General features: G+C 41.9%; 1 protein-coding gene across 4 annotated transcripts; it reads left to right on the top strand.

Moving 5' to 3' along the window:
• Positions 1–179: 179 nt before the first annotated feature.
• On the top strand, positions 180–20503 carry syngap1a (synaptic Ras GTPase activating protein 1a). 4 transcript variants are annotated; one of them, XM_077590421.1, is made up of 21 exons: positions 180–575; positions 648–809; positions 2256–2359; positions 6289–6377; positions 6451–6572; positions 8707–8860; positions 9304–9402; positions 9964–10203; positions 10677–11012; positions 11082–11226; positions 11512–11656; positions 11728–11964; positions 12050–12251; positions 12363–12553; positions 13201–13402; positions 14227–14673; positions 15602–16081; positions 16844–16990; positions 17062–17273; positions 17576–17648; positions 17953–20503. In XM_077590421.1, the coding sequence occupies exons 3-21, from the start codon at positions 2260–2262 to the stop codon at positions 17989–17991; spliced, it is 3660 nt and encodes a 1219-aa protein (XP_077446547.1). In that variant the 5' UTR covers positions 180–575; positions 648–809; positions 2256–2259; the 3' UTR covers positions 17992–20503. The 4 variants fall into 4 exon arrangements, with proteins under 4 accessions (XP_077446547.1, XP_077446544.1, XP_077446548.1 ...); XM_077590418.1 differs by having other exon boundaries at positions 14122–14673; XM_077590422.1 differs by lacking the exon at positions 2256–2359 and having other exon boundaries at positions 14122–14673.
• The last annotated feature ends 239 nt before the right edge of the window (positions 20504–20742 follow it).

Here is a 20742-nt window from a genome sequence, read left to right as displayed (position 1 = left end):
ATCGCACACTTCCAATCTCATTCCAATTAAACGGCACGATGGGGTTCCTCCAGCGGGAGAAGAGCGCTCGCGGGGCGGGGCGGAGCCTTCTCGCTCCTCGTAGGCGGGGCTTCCTCGGCCCCCACCCCTCCGGCTCCGTCTATCTCACGCGCTATCTCCGCCCCCCTGGGAGAGGCGCATCCATTGAACGAGCGTCTTTTCTGTCCTCCCGCAGCTGTCTTTAATCAGACTCGCGCTGCGGAAGGAAACGCTGCTTCGGTACCGAGTTGCTGGATCTTAAAATGGATTTTCTTCGCCAAAGAGTTTAGTCGTAAACGGAAACCGAACCGATGGTCAACAAGAACAAAAAATGACGCGCAAATGTGGATGTTTACCTTTTTTTGGACGCCGATTGACGTCTGTGAGGGTTAAAGGTGTTTTTTTGAACGCTGGACTTGCCAATGATTCCAGGACCGTGAACGCATCATGACCACAGCCAGAAGGCTCCAAAGAGAGAGTGCAACATCCCAGCTGCCCCTGGTGGTCCCCACTACAGTTGGAGGAGAGAAAGAAGAGGAAGAGGAAGAAGAAGAGAGGTAACTGGCTTTCCGACACACACATTTCCGGTTAAAACACCTGACCGAGGGCCTGCACACACCCACTTGCAGGGGATGAGAGAAGGGTCACTCCAGGGGGCCGCTCAGGTGTGATTCTCAACCTCGCCTCTGTCGCCGTGGCAACCTGTCAACCGGTCCAGAGGGTCCGCATCCTCGGATGTGACTGAGCCGTCAACGTTTCTTCGCCGGGAAGCAACCCCCCATCATTTTTGGGTGAGTGATATCGATATAATACACATTTGGCGACAGTGCATGCAGGAAGGAGGGGGGGTCTCCCATCTGTACACTCAGCGGGGTCAATATTAGGGACCCTTTGCACCGTGTCAAGTATTCTCACATTTGTGATTGATGCTGACGGCGCGTTTGGCGAAATACGGAATATTTTGACATATTCGTACTTGATATTTTGGGGGGACTTATGTAGCAGTAATGCTAATATAGCACTGCAAAATAGTACATCATACCCAAATGCTACTAGCATATTCTAGTCGTCATAATTGTAATATTTTATGCGAACTAGATGTTTATGTACTGTGCCGCAAATTGGAGGTATATAAACTCATTGGCTAAAGGCTTGAAACATGAAAATTAATAGTTCTTGGACTTGTGGTCAATATTGTCCACGTTTCATCTGCTGGTTTCCCAGCAACCACTTGGAATTGCAATAGGAGGGCGTGAATTTTTAACCAAGCCAAACATTTGTTTAATTTTTTCTCTTCGAGCTTTGATACCCGTAGGTTCGTTTTGTTCTTTGAATAATGCATGCGTGAAACGCTCCGAATTTGCTACTCTTGACTTGAGAGTGCTGTGTTCTAAAATCATTTTAGTGTTTTTAATTTGAGCGGGTTTCAATGTTTTCTGCTGAGTACTATTTGAGAAAATGTCTACTAGCTAGCACGCATCTCTTACAGCCAATCAGGAGCCGTCCTATTTTTAAAATGGTGAATATCAGAAAATTACTTCAGTAAGCGAGAATAGTGTTGTGTATAGGAAAAATGAGTTATTACTATTAAAGCATTATCATAGCACTATTATAAATGGGCACCTACTTTAATATTTTTTTAATAGTTTTAATTCTACCAAGAAAAAATCTGAACTTGACGAGATTGCGTTTGTAATATTACAATGGGGAATATACAGTTTTGAATGTTTATTGTATTTTCAATTCGATAATCTCTCAGAATATCATGAAATTAATTTTGTAATGTTTACTCAAAAATAAACTGGAATGCTACGGGTAAAGGTTAGCAATTTCTGGAGAGTCCTTCGCTAGTGTGAATGTTTCAGAATCAAATTTACAGTAGTTTAAAGAAAAGGTACCAATTTTGCAAGAATGAAATATGAACATTACCGGAAACGGTTGCAATTTAAAAGATGACCGTAGTATTTTTTGCTTGCAGATAAGAAGGACAAAGTCAATGTATTTTTAACCCATTTCTTTATGCATTAAAACACACAGTACTTGGCTGATTACCACCTTGCACATGCCAATTGCCCCCCAAAAAATCCTATCAATTCATCACAAGAGCAGCTTGAAGTGGAACAGCCGCGATGGTGACATTTAGGTCACAAAAGGGCAACAATTGGGGGTTGGGGGGGATCAAGAGAGTCAACCTAGATGAGCAGAACATGATTTTCGCATGTATTTGTGCCTTGTAGCTGCATGGACGCGCCGTCAAAGTCGTGGCTGCCGCATCAGGGTCAGTTTGGGTTAGGCGGTCAAGTGGAAGTGTGCTGTGGCGGATCCGGCGTTTTAACCCCAAGTGAGTGCGCAAATCCAATCTGCCATTATGTACTTGGTTCTCTGTCGTGCTTCACGTTGCCTCCCCCAGGGAGGTTTGTCGTTCTTTAACGTGGCGTGTTGGTCTGTTTTTCTGTCTTCTTGTTTTGGTCGTATCAACTTTTTGTGTTGGGATATACAATTTCTACATCTTTTTCATCTTATACCTGGATAGTTCAACAGCCCCCCAGTTAGTCAACTTATTCATTCATACTGCTTTTTGTCGACTGATATCGTAAATGTCAGGACTCAGCTTGGGAGATTTTTTTCTTTGATTTCCCCTTCGCTCTGAAGAGCGCTGGAAAAATGCTTATAGACCACTCTAGAATCTATTATTGGATTGTGTGTGTTATTGTGGGAGTAATCGTGGTTTAGCGCAAGTATTTTGTGCTATTTTTTGTTATTTTTACTTATTTTTAATAGAACTCCTTAGCCCTAAATTCATATTAAAACCCAAGACCTTTGAACCATTATAGGGGTAGTTACTATGTAAAAAAATAAATTTTTATTCATGGTTCTTTCATTTTTATTTTTAAAATAAAGTTATAAATGAATGCAATGTTAATAAAAACAAAACAAAAATTAAGCAGAATAAAATGCACACGGGTCGCCAACCCAAATAACACGCCAATCTTTTTTTTAATAGTGTTTAACTCTTTAATTGCCATTGATAGACGTTCAATTCACGTAAGCCAGGAAGACTCGCGTCTCAGTGCCATTGAGGGCGCTAGACGTTCAATTCCTTTTGACTGAGAGGGATGAATTAAATGTCCTTAAAAAATCTTTATGTATATAATTCAGTTTTATTATTGTTTCTAAGTGTTGTTTATGATTCAGTTGTAGTATTGCATTCTAAAATCATACACGGATGAATTTGTATCAATCAACAATATATAAGTCATTTGTTATTTATGCCAGTCATATATTATTCGGTAAGCACTGAATTGCAGGGAAGCATTATGGACTTAGTATTCTTTTTCTTTGAAATTTTGGGAGAGGTAAGCAGTTGCAGTTTTGGCAGAAAACCCGTTTAACAAATTAACAAAAGACACACTATAGTATAGTGTGGAGCAAGCCACGTTGCCATGTCAACCAGTCCACAATCGTCCAGCTGGCACGGGAAGGACGCACATAAACGACAACCGTTAACGCTTACGACGTCGATAGTGGTCAGTTTTTCTGAGGTGAAGTTCAGCCTCACCTTGGAGTCCACATGGGAGGGAGCCAATGGCTGATGAGCTTCTGCAGCTTCCTAACGCCCCCACATTGTACTCCCTCACCCCACCTGCCCCCTCCTCTGCTGTTCCAATCCTGAAGTGCTTCCTGATTTCTTTTCCAACCTTCTACTCTTTCTTGTTTTTTTTATTTTTTTTTTAATACTTACTTGATTGCAGCTTGAGGCGCTAAAAATAGCGGCAGTCACAAGTGTCACTTGTCTTTCCTTGCCCACTTTGCATAAATCGTCCTACTGAGAGCTCAGGTTGGGCTTTCGTTAAATGGGAATTTGTCATTGCTGATGCAGGCTTTTCTGTAATATGGAGTACTAAATTTGTAATATAAAAAATATGCGACTTTTTAAGCGTTCAAATTTCATGTCTCCAATGTTTGGTCCTAACACAGAACAAATGATGACTTGATTCTCGTAATATTTTGACTCTTTTATTTTTAAAGGCCATAAAAATAGTCTTTTTGTTTGTTTGTTTGTTATGAGCAGTGTCATAATATAACTATTGACATTTATTATTCGATTTAGCACCCTCAATTGCAGTTATTGAGTTAATCAGGTCATACTTTAGCTTTATTCTTGTTAAACGTTTATTTTTTGAAATATTGCAATTCTTGTTGTCATATTATTTCTACATGTACTCCTCTACTTGAAGCATACTTCATACTAATATACTTTTTTTGTCCCGAATAATCCCTCAAATACAACTTTAAACTCTTAAAGCCACAGCTTTACTACAAATAGGAAAGGGATTTGAATACATAATCGGAATGATAATTTTTGAGGTTTTTAGGTGTCCTGGCTGGTTCAAATGCTTTTATAGTAGCTAATGTGGAGTTGCCGTGGTAACAGTAGAGCTGCTGTTTTTGGGTGTTGTCCAAATGATGGAAAGTGGGATATTTCAAGGTCACTTTTCTACATATGCTGAATTGGATACGGTCAAGAAGTAACTGGCAGCGTTTGACACGTCGGGGTTCATTTGGGGTTTTCCCTCACGTACTTCGTCTCCCACGCTCGGCCTGAAAAACCTCCTGGGGCGACGCCGGGAGCTTGTCAAAGAGGCGTCAAGTTGATGGCTGAGGTTTATTTATTTATTTTTTGCTCTCAACGCCGTCACGCTGGCGGATCGTCTTGGCGGCTCGCTCCAAATGAGCAAGTCGGACTCCTTGAACCTCCGTTTGTAGCATGTCACCTATTCAGACCAAAGCAGGCTATTTGTACGTTTTGGGCACTTGTGATGGATATCCTCAGTTTGTGTAGGAATTGTACCATGTTGCATGACTTGAGGTAATTAGGTTCGATGGTGGTGTTGTCTTAAATTAAGATTCACAGATTTCTATAGTTGACTTAATCTGTTTCGGAAGATGTTTTTTTTTTTAATCAATTGCAAATTAGGTATCATCTCCCTGTATTTTTTTTTCTCCTTTTAAAACTAGAGTTGGGATCGGAAATTTCGGAGAATCTGAATCGGGTAAAACATGCATACACAGGTTTTTAAATATTTTTTTAAAGTATTCGCTGGCTCATTGGCTGCCTTTGACCGCGATAGATGTTCAATTCATTACAAGTGAAATTGATTTGCTGTCTATAACTGTCCAAAAAATTCTGAGGTATGATTAAAAAATGTCATATATATATACATAAAGAGAGCATAAAACTACTACTACCACTAATAACCATCTTAATAGCTTTTAATGTTGCACAGCTTTGTTCAAATTGGGGAAAAAAACAGATTTCAATGGGCCTAATTTGCCTCCTTAATACGGCAAAATTGGGCTCAAAAATATCCGATCCTAACCTCCCTTTTAAAAACTCCACTTTTGTCACGCTTTCATTCTTTAATCTCCAAAAACAAGCTCATCATCGTCATACTTGAACGAATAAATCAGTACAGACTCCTCATAAATATTCCAAGCTTGTGGATTTGAGTTATTACATTTTTTTGCAAATACTCCCCCAATGTTTTGCAAAACACTTTGCCAGGAAAAATATTGCGATTTCATTCAACTCTGATTGAATTAAAAAGCATGTTTTCATAGAGGGCCGCATGATAAGTGGCGAGTATGCTTCTTAACACCCACTCTGCAGTCTTCTTCCTCCGTAGCGCAGCTAGCTGGAGGCTGGAACCGCCCACACAGCCAACAATTTACATCCCAAATGGAGAGAGTCAACACACACACACACACACAAATGCACACACACTCGCACGCAAACACGTGCTTTACGTCACATCACTCAGTCAGGTGCTCCGGCGCCCAAGAAAGAGCTCATTTTGCCCGCCTTTTTTTTTGTTTTGTACCGTGCCGCCACCTTGAGCACTTGAAATGCGAGCTGGCCGTTACCATGGAGACCAAACAATTATCCCGGCTTTCAGAATAGAACCTGGCGAGCAGCCCGTTCGCGGGCCTTGGGAGGAAATCGCAGGATGACTGTGTGTGTGTGTGTCTTTTGCTTACAGTCAAGGAAAAGAAAGGCTAAAATCCAATAGAAGAAAGCGTACGATGATACTTTGGGTTGCAAATCGCTCACTTTTGCTTACGTGCATGTTACACGTATTCAGTAAAAGCTCACTTTGTCGCTGTGGATGTCTGTCTTTGTTTATTGGCAGTGTTAAGGGCATGTTGACAGTCAAGTCTTGATTTTTTTTCTACTAAAAGTGTAACTTATGATTGCATTTTCCCGTCTAGACCAATCACGGAGGGCAAGTTTTGCTTCTGTGCGACAGTCAAGCATGGAAACGCCCCCCAATGCCACTCCGCAGTCCTTCAGACAGCCGGTAAGTGGATAAAAATACATTTAGGTAAAGCTACTGTTATGGTTTATGTTTGTTTTATTTTTTCAATGTTCAGAGTTTCCTTAATCGGAGATTGAAGGGCTCCATCAAGAGAGCCAAAAGTCAGCCCAAACTGGATCGGACCAGCAGTTTTCGACAGATGATTCTGCCTCGGTTCCGGAGTGCCGATCAAGAGAGGTCAGTTCTTTTTTTTATATATATATATTTTTTTTAACTATTTTTAATCTTAATTCTTTTACTGCTGTTATTCGAGTAAAATTAGAGTTGTGGTTAGATGTATAATGATCAAAATGACTTTTAATATTCCATTCAATCTTGTTTTATTTTATCTTAACCTCGAACATGAAAACAAAGTTCAAAAAGCAAATCACCAAATTGAGATAGACAGATTAAAGAAGTAGTAATTTAATTTGGGCAATAATAACTTGATTGCGAGCCAAATGTGAGCCTTGACTAAACAGTTATTTGCTTGAATTGACATACAAAGCTAAAACAGTAATAGGTTATCTCATGGACAAAAAAACAATTACCGTATTTTCACGACTATAAGGCACACTTAAATGTCTTAAAATTTTCTCCAGAATAGACAGGGTGCCTTATAATCCAGTGTGCTTTATATATGGAAAAAAATAAAATGAGGGTGCGCCTTATAATGCGGTGCGCCTTATAGTCGTGAAAATACGGTACTTTATGACGGAGTCGTGAAAGTATGCCAATATCCAATAAGCACACTCATGCTTAACAAGGTTTGTGACCAAATGCTAGCAGATTAATGTCGCTAACTGACTCTAGAAGCAATTGGCGAATAAGACGAGTGAATTGGATTGCTGTCAATCACATAAAAAATGTCATGATGCATATTGTTATTGGATGCAAAACAAAATAATCCAAGTATGCTGTTCCTGCGGCTTGCTTCTTCTTGTTTTTGCATTCTAAAGTGGGGTCACATCTCGGGGGGAATCTGGCCTGCGTTGTTGTCAGACATTTTCTGCTGTACTAACACAATTCAGTCACGACACGTACAGGAAGTGAAGATGAAAAAAGTGGAGCTATACTGCTGACACTAGCCACTAGAGGAGGAATGTCGACATTTTCAGGGCAAGCAAGAAAGGAAGCTTAACTAACGCGCGGCTTGAAATTGAAAGAAAATGAAAATAATGTTGAGGTGGAGAAGGTGGTAGAGGTCAGAGGGGCTGGTCACCTTGGCTTCCTGGCCCGGCTTGGTACCGCTGCCTGCCAGCTGCCTTCACAGCCGGCTTCCCCTTCTGCCCACACACGCTTAATTCTCCCGTCGGATCCGACGTCCAACTTGGCGCTCTCGCAGCTGCTCAAAATGGGGCCTGCCAAGCTCTTTTTATTTATTTTTTTACCATATAATTTTTCAAACTGCATCTTCTGATAGACATTTGAACGCGAAAGTGTCTTCATGTCTTTATTTGACTTCTAATTTCCCGGTGGACGTTACAATCAATGTTCCCTTTAAGGTGCGCGCGTGCGCAATTGCGCACTACTCTCATCTTCTCTGCACACAGTAAATCATATGGAGCGCACAAAATAAAATCCCAATTTTAATTTTTTTTTTTTTTTTAGCTGTGAGGCTGACGCGCGAACCACTCATCTGCCGGGCTGCCCATTCATAGATATTAATCATTACGTTTTGTTATTACTAAATCATTTATGTGTAGTAGACATACACCTGCTTATGGCAGGTGTGATACTGGTGTGTGCCCATAGCGAGCAATGATGATGTTGCTCACACCGGTACTCAGTGTGCTCAGGGAGGTTGTCTTTCTGCCCAGACAAACAAAAAAATAGAGGGAACATTGGTTACAATGCGCTTCTTCTTCGCGCGATAACGCTCTTTTAATTCCTTGACGCAATTCAACGGCGCCTGGCCTCGAAACCTTTTTAAAAGTGGAAAACAAACTGAATTTTGACTCCTACATTTTTGAAAAGGAACTAAATTTTGACTCCTACATTTTCCTCGCCGTCGCGACTCCTGCTAACGAATGACGCAGACGCGGCGAGTCAACAAGCCAAAGCGCAAACAACAAGAAATGAAAAGCCAGCGCTCTTCCTCCTCGCCGCCCCCAAAACTCATTATGAAAGGATCATCTCTAAAAATATATTTAGATTGTCAGGTGTGATGCGTTAGGGCTCCCCGAGTCATCGTGACTCACGTGTGTATCGAATCAAAGTCTTCCTGGATACGTTTATTTAAGGATGATGACAGTTACATACTTGGAACTGTGAAAATGAACACATTGTATGTGTATTTGTGTGTTTTTTTGTATTATCTCGATCCCACAAGGACACGCTTGATGCAGAGTTTCAAAGAATCCCACTCCCACGAGTCGCTGCTTTCTCCCAGCAGCGCCGCCGAGGCTTTGGACTTGGTGCTGGACGAAGATGCCGTCATTAAACCCGTCCATTCTAGCATTTTAGGACAAGAGTATTGCTTTGAGGTGTGTAAAAATGTTTTTTTTTGTGTCAGTTTTCAAGCATGTTTCATTGCGTTCTCATTTCTATTCCCTTTATATCAGTCGAATTCACTATTTAGCATTTTTTTTCGGCCTAATTATTTAAAAGATGAATTTTAAAGTTCATAAAAATGTGAAAATCCATGCTGAAACTCGTAAGCGAAAGCCACTCAGCATTGAAGAAGAAAAAAAAGTACTTATAATAGGGGTGAACCTACTTTGCTATTTTTTGAGTATCGCGGCCACGTCTGGTCTACATTAACCGTGATATTTGAGGGATTACATGCAAAGTGATGTGATTGAATTAATTTATATTGACATGACTTTGCACTGGGCATGCAAAGTAATGTGGTGAGCCAGATCTGGCCCCGGACTGCAATTTTGGCACCCGTGCTTGATGTACTAATGTTGTCTTTTTCTATCTTTAGGTTACAACTAATTCAGGGACAAAATGTTTTGCCTGCCGTTCCGCTTCGGAGAGGGACAAGTGGATTGAAAACCTTCAAAGAGCTGTCAAACCAAACAAGGTGAGCGTAAAACTCATTAATTTCTGGTTAATTCATTAAAATGTTTTTACTAAGGCTTGGCACCAACAAAAAGTAAAAAAAAAAAGAGACCATCTCACAAGGTCTTTGCGATTAGTCACGATTAATCACCTTGGTATAGGGACGAATCAATGTCTTCTATGCCATTCAACAATTTTGTTATAATAATAATAATAATTAGTTTTTAGTTAAAATTATGAACGTCTCCACTTGCTAAATAAAGGCAGTAAATAAAGGCACAGTTAATATCTTCACAATTGGACATTTATTCATAAAATGAATCATAAAATTAAGCGGCATGAAATGATGATGTCATATTTGTATTTTAATTCACGCCCATTGACAGTGATTGGCATCAAATACATTTCTTATGGGATGGCTAGCATTGAGTGATTGTATTTTTAGACGTACAATCCATCTTGTCAGTCAAAATGGATTGGACAACAACAATCGTTTTCAATGAACGCTCACGGATTCATCGATTGGCCGTCTGTTTCTGACAATAACAGCCATTAAGCATTTTTAATTTTCTTCGTGGCCCAGGACAACAGCAGGCGAGTGGACAACGTGCTGAAGCTATGGATCATCGAAGCCCGGGATTTGCCGACAAAGAAACGCTACTACTGCGAGCTGTGCCTGGACGACATGCTTTACGCTCGCACCACCAGCAAACCTCGCACGGACACCGTCTTCTGGGGAGAGCATTTCGAGTTCAATAACCTGCCTACCATCCGTAGCCTTCGCTTCCACCTCTACAAGGAGACGGACAAAAAACGACGCAAGGTAACGCCCTACGGCAAGGGTGTCAAACTCGGGTGGGTTCGTGAGCCGCATTAACATCAACTCAATTTCATGTAGGCTACACCATTTTAGTTATCATATTTAGATATTTTTTTAAAAGAGCTGGATCAAAAGCCCTAAATATTCTGTTTTTAATAGATCTACAAGTCTGTTTATTTGAGGGAAAACATCTTTTAATCATTTGTTTTTCATTTCAAAAGGAGTCTTTTTTTAAATTATGTTAAATAATAAAGTGGAAAACAGAAAATACTTTTTTTATATTTTTAGATTTTACAAAATGCTTTTGAACTAAGAACACAAAAAGAAAAAAAAATCCTTAAATTCCGATCATTGTTTTAAAAAGGGGAAAATCAAGAAATATAATAATCTTCATTTGAATTTGATGCTAAAACAGAAATGATTTACTCGCCGTTATGTTCCAAAAGCTACATTTTTTCCCCCAATTGCGCTTCTAGGAGAAAAGCACGTACATCGGCCTGGTCAGCATCCCCATCTCCAGCATCACGGGCCGTCAATTCGTCGAACAATGGTATCCCGTCATCCAGTCCAGTGTTTTAGCCAAAAGCGGCGGCGTGGGCAGCGGCAAAATCATCAACGCCTCGCTCCGCGTCAAATCCCGCTACCAAACCATGAACATCCTCCCCATGGAGCTATACAAGGAGTTCGCCGAGTACATCACCAACAACTACCGGACACTGTGCGCGGTTCTGGAGCCGCTCCTGAGCGTGAAGAGCAAAGAAGAAGTGGCGTTTGCCTTGGTGCACATTCTCCAAAGCACTGGGAAAACTAAGGTATGTAAAGACTCGGATTAACTCCGCTTTCTGACGAGCAAAAAAACATCAACTTTGACCATCTCTTAGGAGTTTCTCTCTGACATGGCCATGTGTGAAGTGGATCGATTCATGGAGCGCGAACACATGATCTTCCGAGAGAATACGCTCGCCACGAAAGCTGTGGAGGAGTACCTCAAGCTGATTGGCCACCGATACCTCAAGGAGGGAATAGGTAAGATCTGATGGTCAATCTAAAAATCGGTACCTCGCCACATCGGAGCTTGGATCCGCCAAATATATGGAGAGTGAAAAAATGCAAGTCACAATTTGGAGATTATTTCACTGAGCACGAGTTAAATAATACTTTAAAATGTCCAAATAATGTTAACTGGACACCAGAAATACACAATCCCTACATTGCGGTTTTTAATCTATTGACTTGGAGCCTACTAACAGCGTTAAACGAGGTATTACTGTATTTTTTTGTTCTTTCATTTTCATGCCGGAAACTCGGCAGGTGACTTCATCCGAGCGTTATACGAATCCGAGGAAAACTGCGAGGTGGACCCCATGCGAGTCCCGCCCTCGGTCCTGGCCGACCACCAAGCTAACCTTCGGATGTGCTGCGAGCTCCTACTCTGCAAGATCATCAACTCCCTCTGGTGAGTACGCCAGCTCTGGAAAAAACAAGTCCTTCCCGTTTCTAAACGGGGTCTCATTGCGTCGGTTCTAGCATTTTCCCCCGCGAGATGAAGGAAGTGTTCGCCTCGTGGCGGGCCCGATGCGCGGAACGCGGCAGGGAAGACCTGGCCGACAGCCTCATCAGCTCCTCGCTGTTCCTCCGTTTTATGTGTCCGGCCATCATGTCGCCTTCGCTTTTCAACCTGACACAAGAATATCCGGCGGAGCGCACCTCACGGACTCTTACGCTCATCGCCAAAGTCACGCAGAACCTGGCCAGCTTCAACAAGTGAGTACCCCGCCGAGGCCCGATTCGTTTGACGAGTCGCGCCGTTCCAATGACAGTCAAGCGCTTGAACTCGTGCCGCCTGCAGGTTTGGACCCAAGGAGGAATACATGTACTTTATGAACGAATTCCTGGAAATGGAGTGGGGCTCCATGCAGCAGTTCCTCTACGAAATCTCCAACATGGACGGCGGAGGGAACGCCGGAGGCTTCGAGGGCTACATCGACCTCGGCAGGGAGCTGTCGATGCTTCACAGTCTGCTTTGGGAGGTCATGGGCCAGCTGAGCAAGGTTGGTGAGCTTGATGTCGAAGAAACCTGACAAAGGTCCCCCATTAACAACCTGGCAACCCGGCGTTAAAGGACATGTGTTGACGCTGACATTTTCCCTACTTGCTCACAGGACGCCATTCTCAAACTGGGCCCGCTGCCTCGGCTGCTTAACGACATCAGCGTGGCCCTGCGCAACCCCCAGCTGCACGCCGTCGCCAACCATCAACCCGAGCGGCCCAAGGACAGACTCTTCTCTCGACCCACGTTCAATCGCCTCATGTCCTCCGACTTCCAGAGCCTGATGATGCGTGACTTAAACAGGTAGGTGTCCAACCCCCCCTCCCCGTCCCCTTCCCTCCTTCCGTTTCAGAAAATAGATCATCGTGTCCGCCGGGAGGACGGGTAATTCTAACGCGGCCTGACACCGCCGCGTCCTGACGCTGTAATTAATCGTAAAAGGCAGAACGAGAAAACTTACGGGATGGGAATTTGGAACACAATGCCCGCCTTAATTCCAAGAGACCTTCTAATGTCACCCAATTTATCTCCAAAGACGCTAAGTATTTTATCAATCGGTAATTGCTGGCGCCATCTGTTCTCAAACCCCCTTAGCCAAAATCCCCCTTCTCACACTTCGTATTATCAGGAGACACCAGCTCTCGTTATCGCCTAACAATTTAAATGAGAACCCTTTACGTAAGAGCAATAACAGCTGTAATTGCGACAGATTCTCCTCCACTGAATTTAACTTGAAAACAATTTAGTGGCGTTTTTATGATGAAAAACGGTGTCGGCACACATCGGAAAAATCCACACATGCTGGGTTTTCCCAAATGTACCTATTTATTATGGATGTCCCAAAAAACATTTTAATTACATTTTTTATTTAAACATTTATTTACTTTGACTGGGGGGGCTGGCAATGATGGAATGATATTTAACAGTGGATTCCCTTCTTTCATGTGCAGTTCCATAGACATCTCCCGCCTGCCGTCGCCACCCACCGTGTCGGCCGTCGAGTCGCTTTCGTCCAACCTCAACATGAGGCGTCAGGCCGAAAGAGACCTGCGCTCGTCCCGGGAAGTCTTTTACGTGACCCGACCACCGCTTGCTCGCTCCAGTCCAGCTTACTGCACCAGCAGTTCGGACATCACAGAACCCGATCCTAAGGTAACAACGTCAGCCGCGTGTGGAAGGAATAATATGCAATGATCGATCACATTTTGAAAAATGCATCCTTCTACTTAGTCTGATTTTAACTGAAGTTAAGCATGCTCATTCCAAAACTCCAGTCTTTTTTTTTGGACAAGTTAAATGCATAAACCACCAAAAATAATCACTTGATGACCTGTAATATTTTAGAAATGGTTTATTTTAGAGTTGAACAACTTGACATGGTAGGGAAAAAATCTAGGCTAGTTTTGGATTCTTCACCCAAAAGTTATTTTAGATTGGAGGATTCTAAGAGAGCACATTTCCACCTAAGCAGCCATATTCAAAGCATGGGCATAATTAGTAGAGTGCCCATGCAAATGGGCAAAAGGACAAGGGCTTTAAATAGTCAGCAGACTTTTTCTTCATATTATAACACACCCATAAATTTGAGTTAAATAGACCCATAGTCCCAAATGTCCTTTTCTAACCCCTGTGACATTTGACCTCAATAGCATATCATGTAATCACCTCTTCCATGTCAGATTCCATGATAATAATCTGCAATGCGTTCTCGAATGATGACCCCGACACACATACAGAACCGAATCCATAACTTCCGCCCCGTGTAGGTTCCACTTAGTGGCGGAGGTGAAGAAAAAGAGCAGTCAGAGCTAATTCAAGAAAAAATTGTCTTCCCCAGTGTTACCATGTTGTGCTATTGTCACTTGTGTCAGGTTCACAGTGTGAACAAAAGCGTGTCAATGATGGACCTCCAAGACTCGCGCATGAACAGCATCTCCAACCTGAACTCTGTTGGGGACATGTTAACCTCCTCCCAGGCCTCCATCGCCGGCTTGGGCCACAGCTTTAGCAACTTGGGCGGCCCCCTCCGCATGGGTGGCTCCGGCCTGAGGCTGAGCCAGATGGGCCACATCGGCGGCCCCACCGAGTCCATCTCCCAGCAGCAACAGCAGGCGGCGGCGGCCATGAACTACCCGCTGTCATTCCAGAATCCTCTCTTCCACCTGGCGGCGCAGAACTCGCCGGCTCATCCTCCGCCGCCGCCCCTCCTTCTCGCGCCCGAGCCGGAGAACGGCCACCACGACTACGCGCCGGCCTTCGGCAATAACGTCTTCTCCCGCAGCGAAGATTTGTCGGCGCTCCGCTCGCAGAACAGCCTGGTGCAGCCTAGCATCGTCCACTCGCACAGCTACAGCGACGACTTTGCCCGGCAGAACCAGAACCAGAACGACTTTGTCTGGCACCAGCTCTCACTCCAAGTGCAGGTGAGCACCCGTCCCGAAAAAAAATTACAATGACGTCGCTATGCTATTTTCATACCAGTCAACCTCGGCCAATATATATTCAAAACGCTATGTGAATAAACTCTAACTCCAGAAACATTCACCATAAGATTTGAATCTTTTTGGCGCTGCCGTTAACAAACCGAATGATCACTGCCAGCCTTCCCTGTTAAAATAGATCGAATATCTATTGGTGTTAATGGAAGTTGAGGAGTTAATGGTTGTAAATGAGTCCAAATCAACTTGTCTGGTGATTCAGCAGACGTTCATTTATTTTATGTTCATGGTGCTAGTGGTAAGCATTTCAAAAGTGAGTGCATTTTGTATGCATGACGCATAATAAGACATGTAAAATTTGTTATTAGCTTGCCCGTCACACTGTGTAAATTGCTGTGCTTCTAATGATACCATTATGTGCCGTAGTGTCCTGAGTTATTTCTGTCCTGACGCGTGGGCTGTGGCGGAACAAACATCTCTCAGCCTCCCAGTTTTTTTTTTTTCAAATACAGTCGGTGTCAGGGCGATTGTTCTTGTTGAATTAATTATCAAGTTGTCCATTTTTCTATATGAGGAGATATCTTTTCTAAGAGCATTTGCGACGGACTGCCAATACATCAATAGAAAAGAATGAATACAAAATCTTCCTACTTCTCCCTAGGAAAAAAAGATGGAGAAAATTTCTCTACGTGAGGATTGACCTCATTATAGCGATGTTTCATGCATCAATTCACTACCAAAGGCTGAAATAACGGCAGCCTTATAAAAATGTCTGACATCACTTAAGATGGCCACTTGCACTTTTATTGACATTTTTATTCTGTTACACAAGAAAAAGTCCTTCTTGTGTTTTATTAAATCCGATTTTTGCAGATGGATGCACATGCTAACGGTGTTGTCTTTCCTCCCTCAGGAGTCCCTCCAGCAGCAACACATGATGGGCATAGCTTCTCAGACGGCCACCGGAACTGGCACACCCGCCTCCTTGGCCACGCCTCCTACCACCGTTCACCCCGTCCGCCAGTCCTCCGTCGGGCCCCACCATCTCAAGTCCCAACGCTCCATCAACACCCCGGCGACCGGCACGCCGCCCAAGGCCCGACCCCAAAGCAGGAACCTCCTACTGGAGTCCAATGACGCCAACTTCATCCAGGCCAAACAGCGGCAAACTCAGCCGCAACAGCAACCGACGCAAACACAGCAGCAAGAGACTTCCACGGACAGTCCGGCTCCCGGTTTGCCGTTTCAGACGGGTGCCTCCAAGGAGAACCAGAACCCGTCCTCCGCCGCCGCCGCCGAGGACTCGACGGATACGCCGACCAAAAGTGGCAAAAAGTCCCAACAGCTTCAGCCTCCTCAGCAACACCTGCTCAAGCCACTCGGCAACAAGCAGGTCAGTCGATCATTGGCCATTTTTGTTTGTCTACTGAACTGCATTTGGTGAAGGCATCTACACCACATAGTGACTTGAATCCATCAAATATCTTGTCTAAGAACAATAATACAAAGAGTGAAATGGGCAAAAAGACAACTCACAATTAGAGAGTATTTCTTTGGCCACTGGGGGACAGTGTCTACCTTCGGGATTTAAAAATAGTACAAAGAGGGTTTTAAAAGCAAACCTGGGCCAATTCCTCCCCGTATGAATGATTGCAATTCCCCTTATTAAGCAATAGAAACCCGTACAAATGCAACACTCTCATAGGGCGCACGTAAAAGTCTTCAATTTTCTCCAAAATGGACGGCTTTCTGACGTGCTATATTTATATAGTGAAAAGGGTAATGCGCGTATCGTATGACAATACTATTTGTAGTCGGCGATGGCGTTTTCGTCTGCTACCAGTGATCAAGACGATCCGGATCAGAGCCGAAATGGGTAAAACCGGATCGGTTTTTACAAAAAAAAAACGTACTTAAAACAAATCCCATACAAAAGTTGTTTTACGGTGTACACAATTTGAAATGATCAAAAATCGTAGAAAATACAGAAAAACATAAGTTGACAGGTATGTAAACGTCCTAATAATATTAGTAAATAGACACTATAAAAAGACTTTCCCTACGCCATGGTTATTCATCTGTGGCAGCACATCCACGATAAACGAGGTATTACTGTATTGCTAAAAGGATGAATGTTTACATGTTTTTCTTCCAGGGATCTCAGTCCAATTTAAATGAGCGCACGGTAGCCTGGGTGTCTAACATGCCTCATCTTTCCGCCGACATCGAGAGCCTGCGGCCCGACCGCGAGGGCCAGCTCAAGGAGTACTCCAAGAGCATGGACGAATCCCGTCTGGAGAGGGTAAGCGCAACACTTCAAATAGTCGACGTGGCAAAAGCACAAAGCCATTTTTGGTCATGTCCTCCTCGCAGGTGAAAGAGTATGAGGAGGAGATCCACTCCCTGAAGGAGCGTCTGAAGATGTCCCATCGCAAGCTGGAAGAGTACGAGCACAGGCTGGCGTCGCAGGAGCAGCAGACTAGTAAAATCCTGCAACAGTACCAGTGCCGCCTGGACGACAGCGAGCGACGTCTCCAGCAGCAGCAAGTGGAGAAAGACTCTCAAATCAAAGGCATCATCAACAGGTGACCCTTCAGCCACACATCTATTTTTCTTTATTTATTTACATTTCAAATGATTTGACAGATTTTTGTAAATTAACAAAACAACCGTCTGCCAACACCAAGTCGAGTGGGGAAATTTGCACATATTCACGTCATTCTCGTGACAAAGACTCAGGACTAGTGAGTTAGCAAACCCAAGCAGTGTCTACACGTTTTTCCAAAGTGCCAATTAACTTAGCTTAACATACCAAACAGCATGCCCAAGACCTCGGTGTAAAATAACAATAATACAACTTCATTTATTTTTATTTCCCTGTTGTCAGACTCATGGCTGTGGAAGATGAGCTGAGAGGGGGCGCCATTCCTGATATTAAGCCGCGAATCCTCACAGACCAGGTTAGTTCCTGAGTCTACATACATATCTATATCTATATGATTTTATTAGTATTACTATTTTTTTTTAATCGACACCACTCGCTCCAAATGCCATTGAAACTTCATTCTCAATTTGCTAGTCAGTGCAGGACCAAGTTTTGAGGCTTCCATACTTACACACCAGTTGACCAAGAACTGGATGCTAATCCAGTCAGGGGGCGGGGTTGGAGGTCCAATCCATTTGGAGTCGCCCAGTTGAAATAGATTGGTCGGAGCACGTTTTTGAAGCCATTCCAGTTCAAATGTGTTTTCCTCTCACTTGCAGTCTATCAACCAGGGCTATGGGGGCCTCCCAGGATCCTGACTGCCACTACGAAAGCGACCGGGATCCGTGATGGTCATCCAAGTGTGAGCGTCGAAGCAACCCCCGATCCGACTCCACTTGAACATCTCTGCTTGCCAATCAAGTAGGACCACACACACACTAAGGTTCCTAGTCGCTTCAAAACTTTTTAAAGAACTTTTGACAATCACTTGAAGGCGGACACCAATTTGTACAAAGACTTGAACTTGAGCTAACATTCCATGTTTCTTGAGCTAAACCTACGCGGGGATGAAGACTCGGGAATCCAGTTACAAACAGCACTTAGAAGAAGCACACAAAAATAGGAATTAGGTGGGTAGGATTTTCTTCTTTTTTTTACTTTACTTTACGCAACTGACACAAAAAAGGCTTTCAGGTGATATATACGGGTTTCAGAACCTAAATGTTAACTTTCCAAAATTAAGAGGCCATTTTATTCTCATCCTGAAATTTCCACTTACAACCCAATAATAACGTAAATAGTGCATGATTATCGGTGGTTCAGAATTATTTATTTTTAATTTATTTTACATTCCTTTACTGCACATCCTCATTTACGTTAGTTTTATGTTGTGCTGGATTGTGAAGGAAGACCTTTGTAAAAATGCAACATCTTTTATTATCATTTAAATTTTTGATTTAAACCAAAAGAAAATTCAATTTTTGCTTCCTTCTGTGGCTCCAATACTGCCTCTAAAGGCTCGCTACTACGCGTCAGTGCCGTTTATTACGGAGTAATAAAATAAGTGTGAAAATACCAGCTATTATGGGCCATGCGTCCGGTGTAAAAACCCGCCAAAGTACACACAGTACATGTAAATACAACAATGAACTTGACTTGAAGACTAAATATGAGTTCGGTCGGTATAGCACTTAATGACTAGAGATGGTCAAATTTAAATTTGTTCAACACTATAAATAGCACATTTGGAAGGCAATCCTCCTCTTTATATGACTTTAAATACCGTACTTCTTCAAGTAGAAAATGAATTTAATCAATTTCATTGTCACTTGGTTGCACGCAACTTTAGAGACAATTTTAGATCAAAACAACAGCATTACTAATGATTGTGGTCGCTCTGAAATGTTCATGAAAATGACATTTTTAAGGCTACTATTTGTGGAAATATGGTTAGAAATGGAAGAAATGTCCTCTGTTGTCTGTGGACTTTATTTATATATATTTTTTTGCAATACTCGTGTACTCTAAAATCCTATTCTGACTCACCTGATGGAGTGAGTTATCAATGTGCATGTGCTTTTTAAAACAGGAGGATTACGAAATGATATATTATGAAAACTATACTATCACAATGTTCATTTTCCAAACAAGATTTCCTACCTTTTTTGGCCGTAAAGGGCGGAATTGTGAAACTAGGGGTAAATAGATGCAGGGTAATAAAATAGACAGGAGTACAGGTGTAACATTTGTATATTACGCGTCTATTTTGTAGTCGGGTTATGAATCAATACTGTGTTGTAACTATGAGTCATTTCTATTACAAAGTCGACCAATTGCTCTTTTAACCCGTTGCCTTTAAATTGTTTTCTTTCTGCATAAATAGCAATTATACAAAGGTTTTTAAGTTTGTTCAAAGGGACACCAGTAATAATATGGGGAATAAATACTACTATAAAGGCATTTCTTTTGGATGATATAGTTTGATGTAGGCCTGACTCCTAAACTGGCGAGTGTAATCATTAATATTAATATCTATTCTTATATGTATTCAAGTCATTTAAGGCAGTCAGGCATGGACAATGTTGTACAAACGTAAACAGATTCTCAAATGTAAAGTATTATGGGACCTCTTCAGATCTGTATTCTGTAGAGAGAGATATTCATAGGACAATGATTTGCTGTTTTGAAATATATGTTTATTCATTTTGCTATTATGGTATTGTTTTTGTCCTCCGTTAGGGGGAAAATGTTATACTAAAAAGGAAATAAGAACATGAGTTCTTGGACCTGAGGGACTTAGTTTACACTAATGTTATTTCTTTATAAACAACAACATGGTTTATTCAATAGTTTAAAACCTTCATTCATTTAAGGTAAACATTTTTTTCTGTATTTTGGGGAAAAATGCTTTTTGAACATTTTTTCAAATGTGCTTTTATTTCATTTTTTTAATGACTTAATTTGAAAGACAACTTAAAAATTCGGTTTTCTTAGGTTTGTTTTTAAAGTAGTGTTTTATTTTGCATTATGTAATTTCAATCTACAAAAACAGCCATCAGGAAACAAACTGTCTAATATTTAAGAATCAAAGCCCTTATATATTCCCCATGTACACAGAAATTAATTTTTAATTTCTATGCTCTTACACTAGATTCCCAAATAAGTTAACTTAAGCCTAGCTGCTTCTTTTTTATTTATTTACCGAATTTTCCACCTGAATATAAGTTGGACTAGCCAAAGAATGCACAATACATATAACGGAAAAAAAATATATATAAATCACACTGGAGTTTAGGTTGCATTTTTTTGGTGGACAGTTTTTTAATTCACAATAAAAAATAGAACAAAATAGGCATATATAACATAAGTTGTTAGTGGTCAGAGTGTAAAAATAAAAAGCACATATAGTAAGTCGCAAGGCCAGCCAAACTATATAAAAATAGTGTGACGTATAATCTGGAATATACGGTATTTAAAATTGCCATTTTCATGTCAATTAGAATGTGTTTGAATTTTTGGGTTGCACTTTCAGATGTTAAATGTCGAACACAGGAGACAACCTATAATTT

This window comes from Stigmatopora argus, chromosome 21, assembly GCF_051989625.1.
Source record: "Stigmatopora argus isolate UIUO_Sarg chromosome 21, RoL_Sarg_1.0, whole genome shotgun sequence".
In the NCBI taxonomy this organism is placed as follows: Eukaryota; Metazoa; Chordata; class Actinopteri; order Syngnathiformes; family Syngnathidae; genus Stigmatopora; species Stigmatopora argus.
The sequence above is the reverse complement of the archived record's forward strand: the minus strand, read 5'-3'. Positions and strand labels throughout refer to the sequence as shown.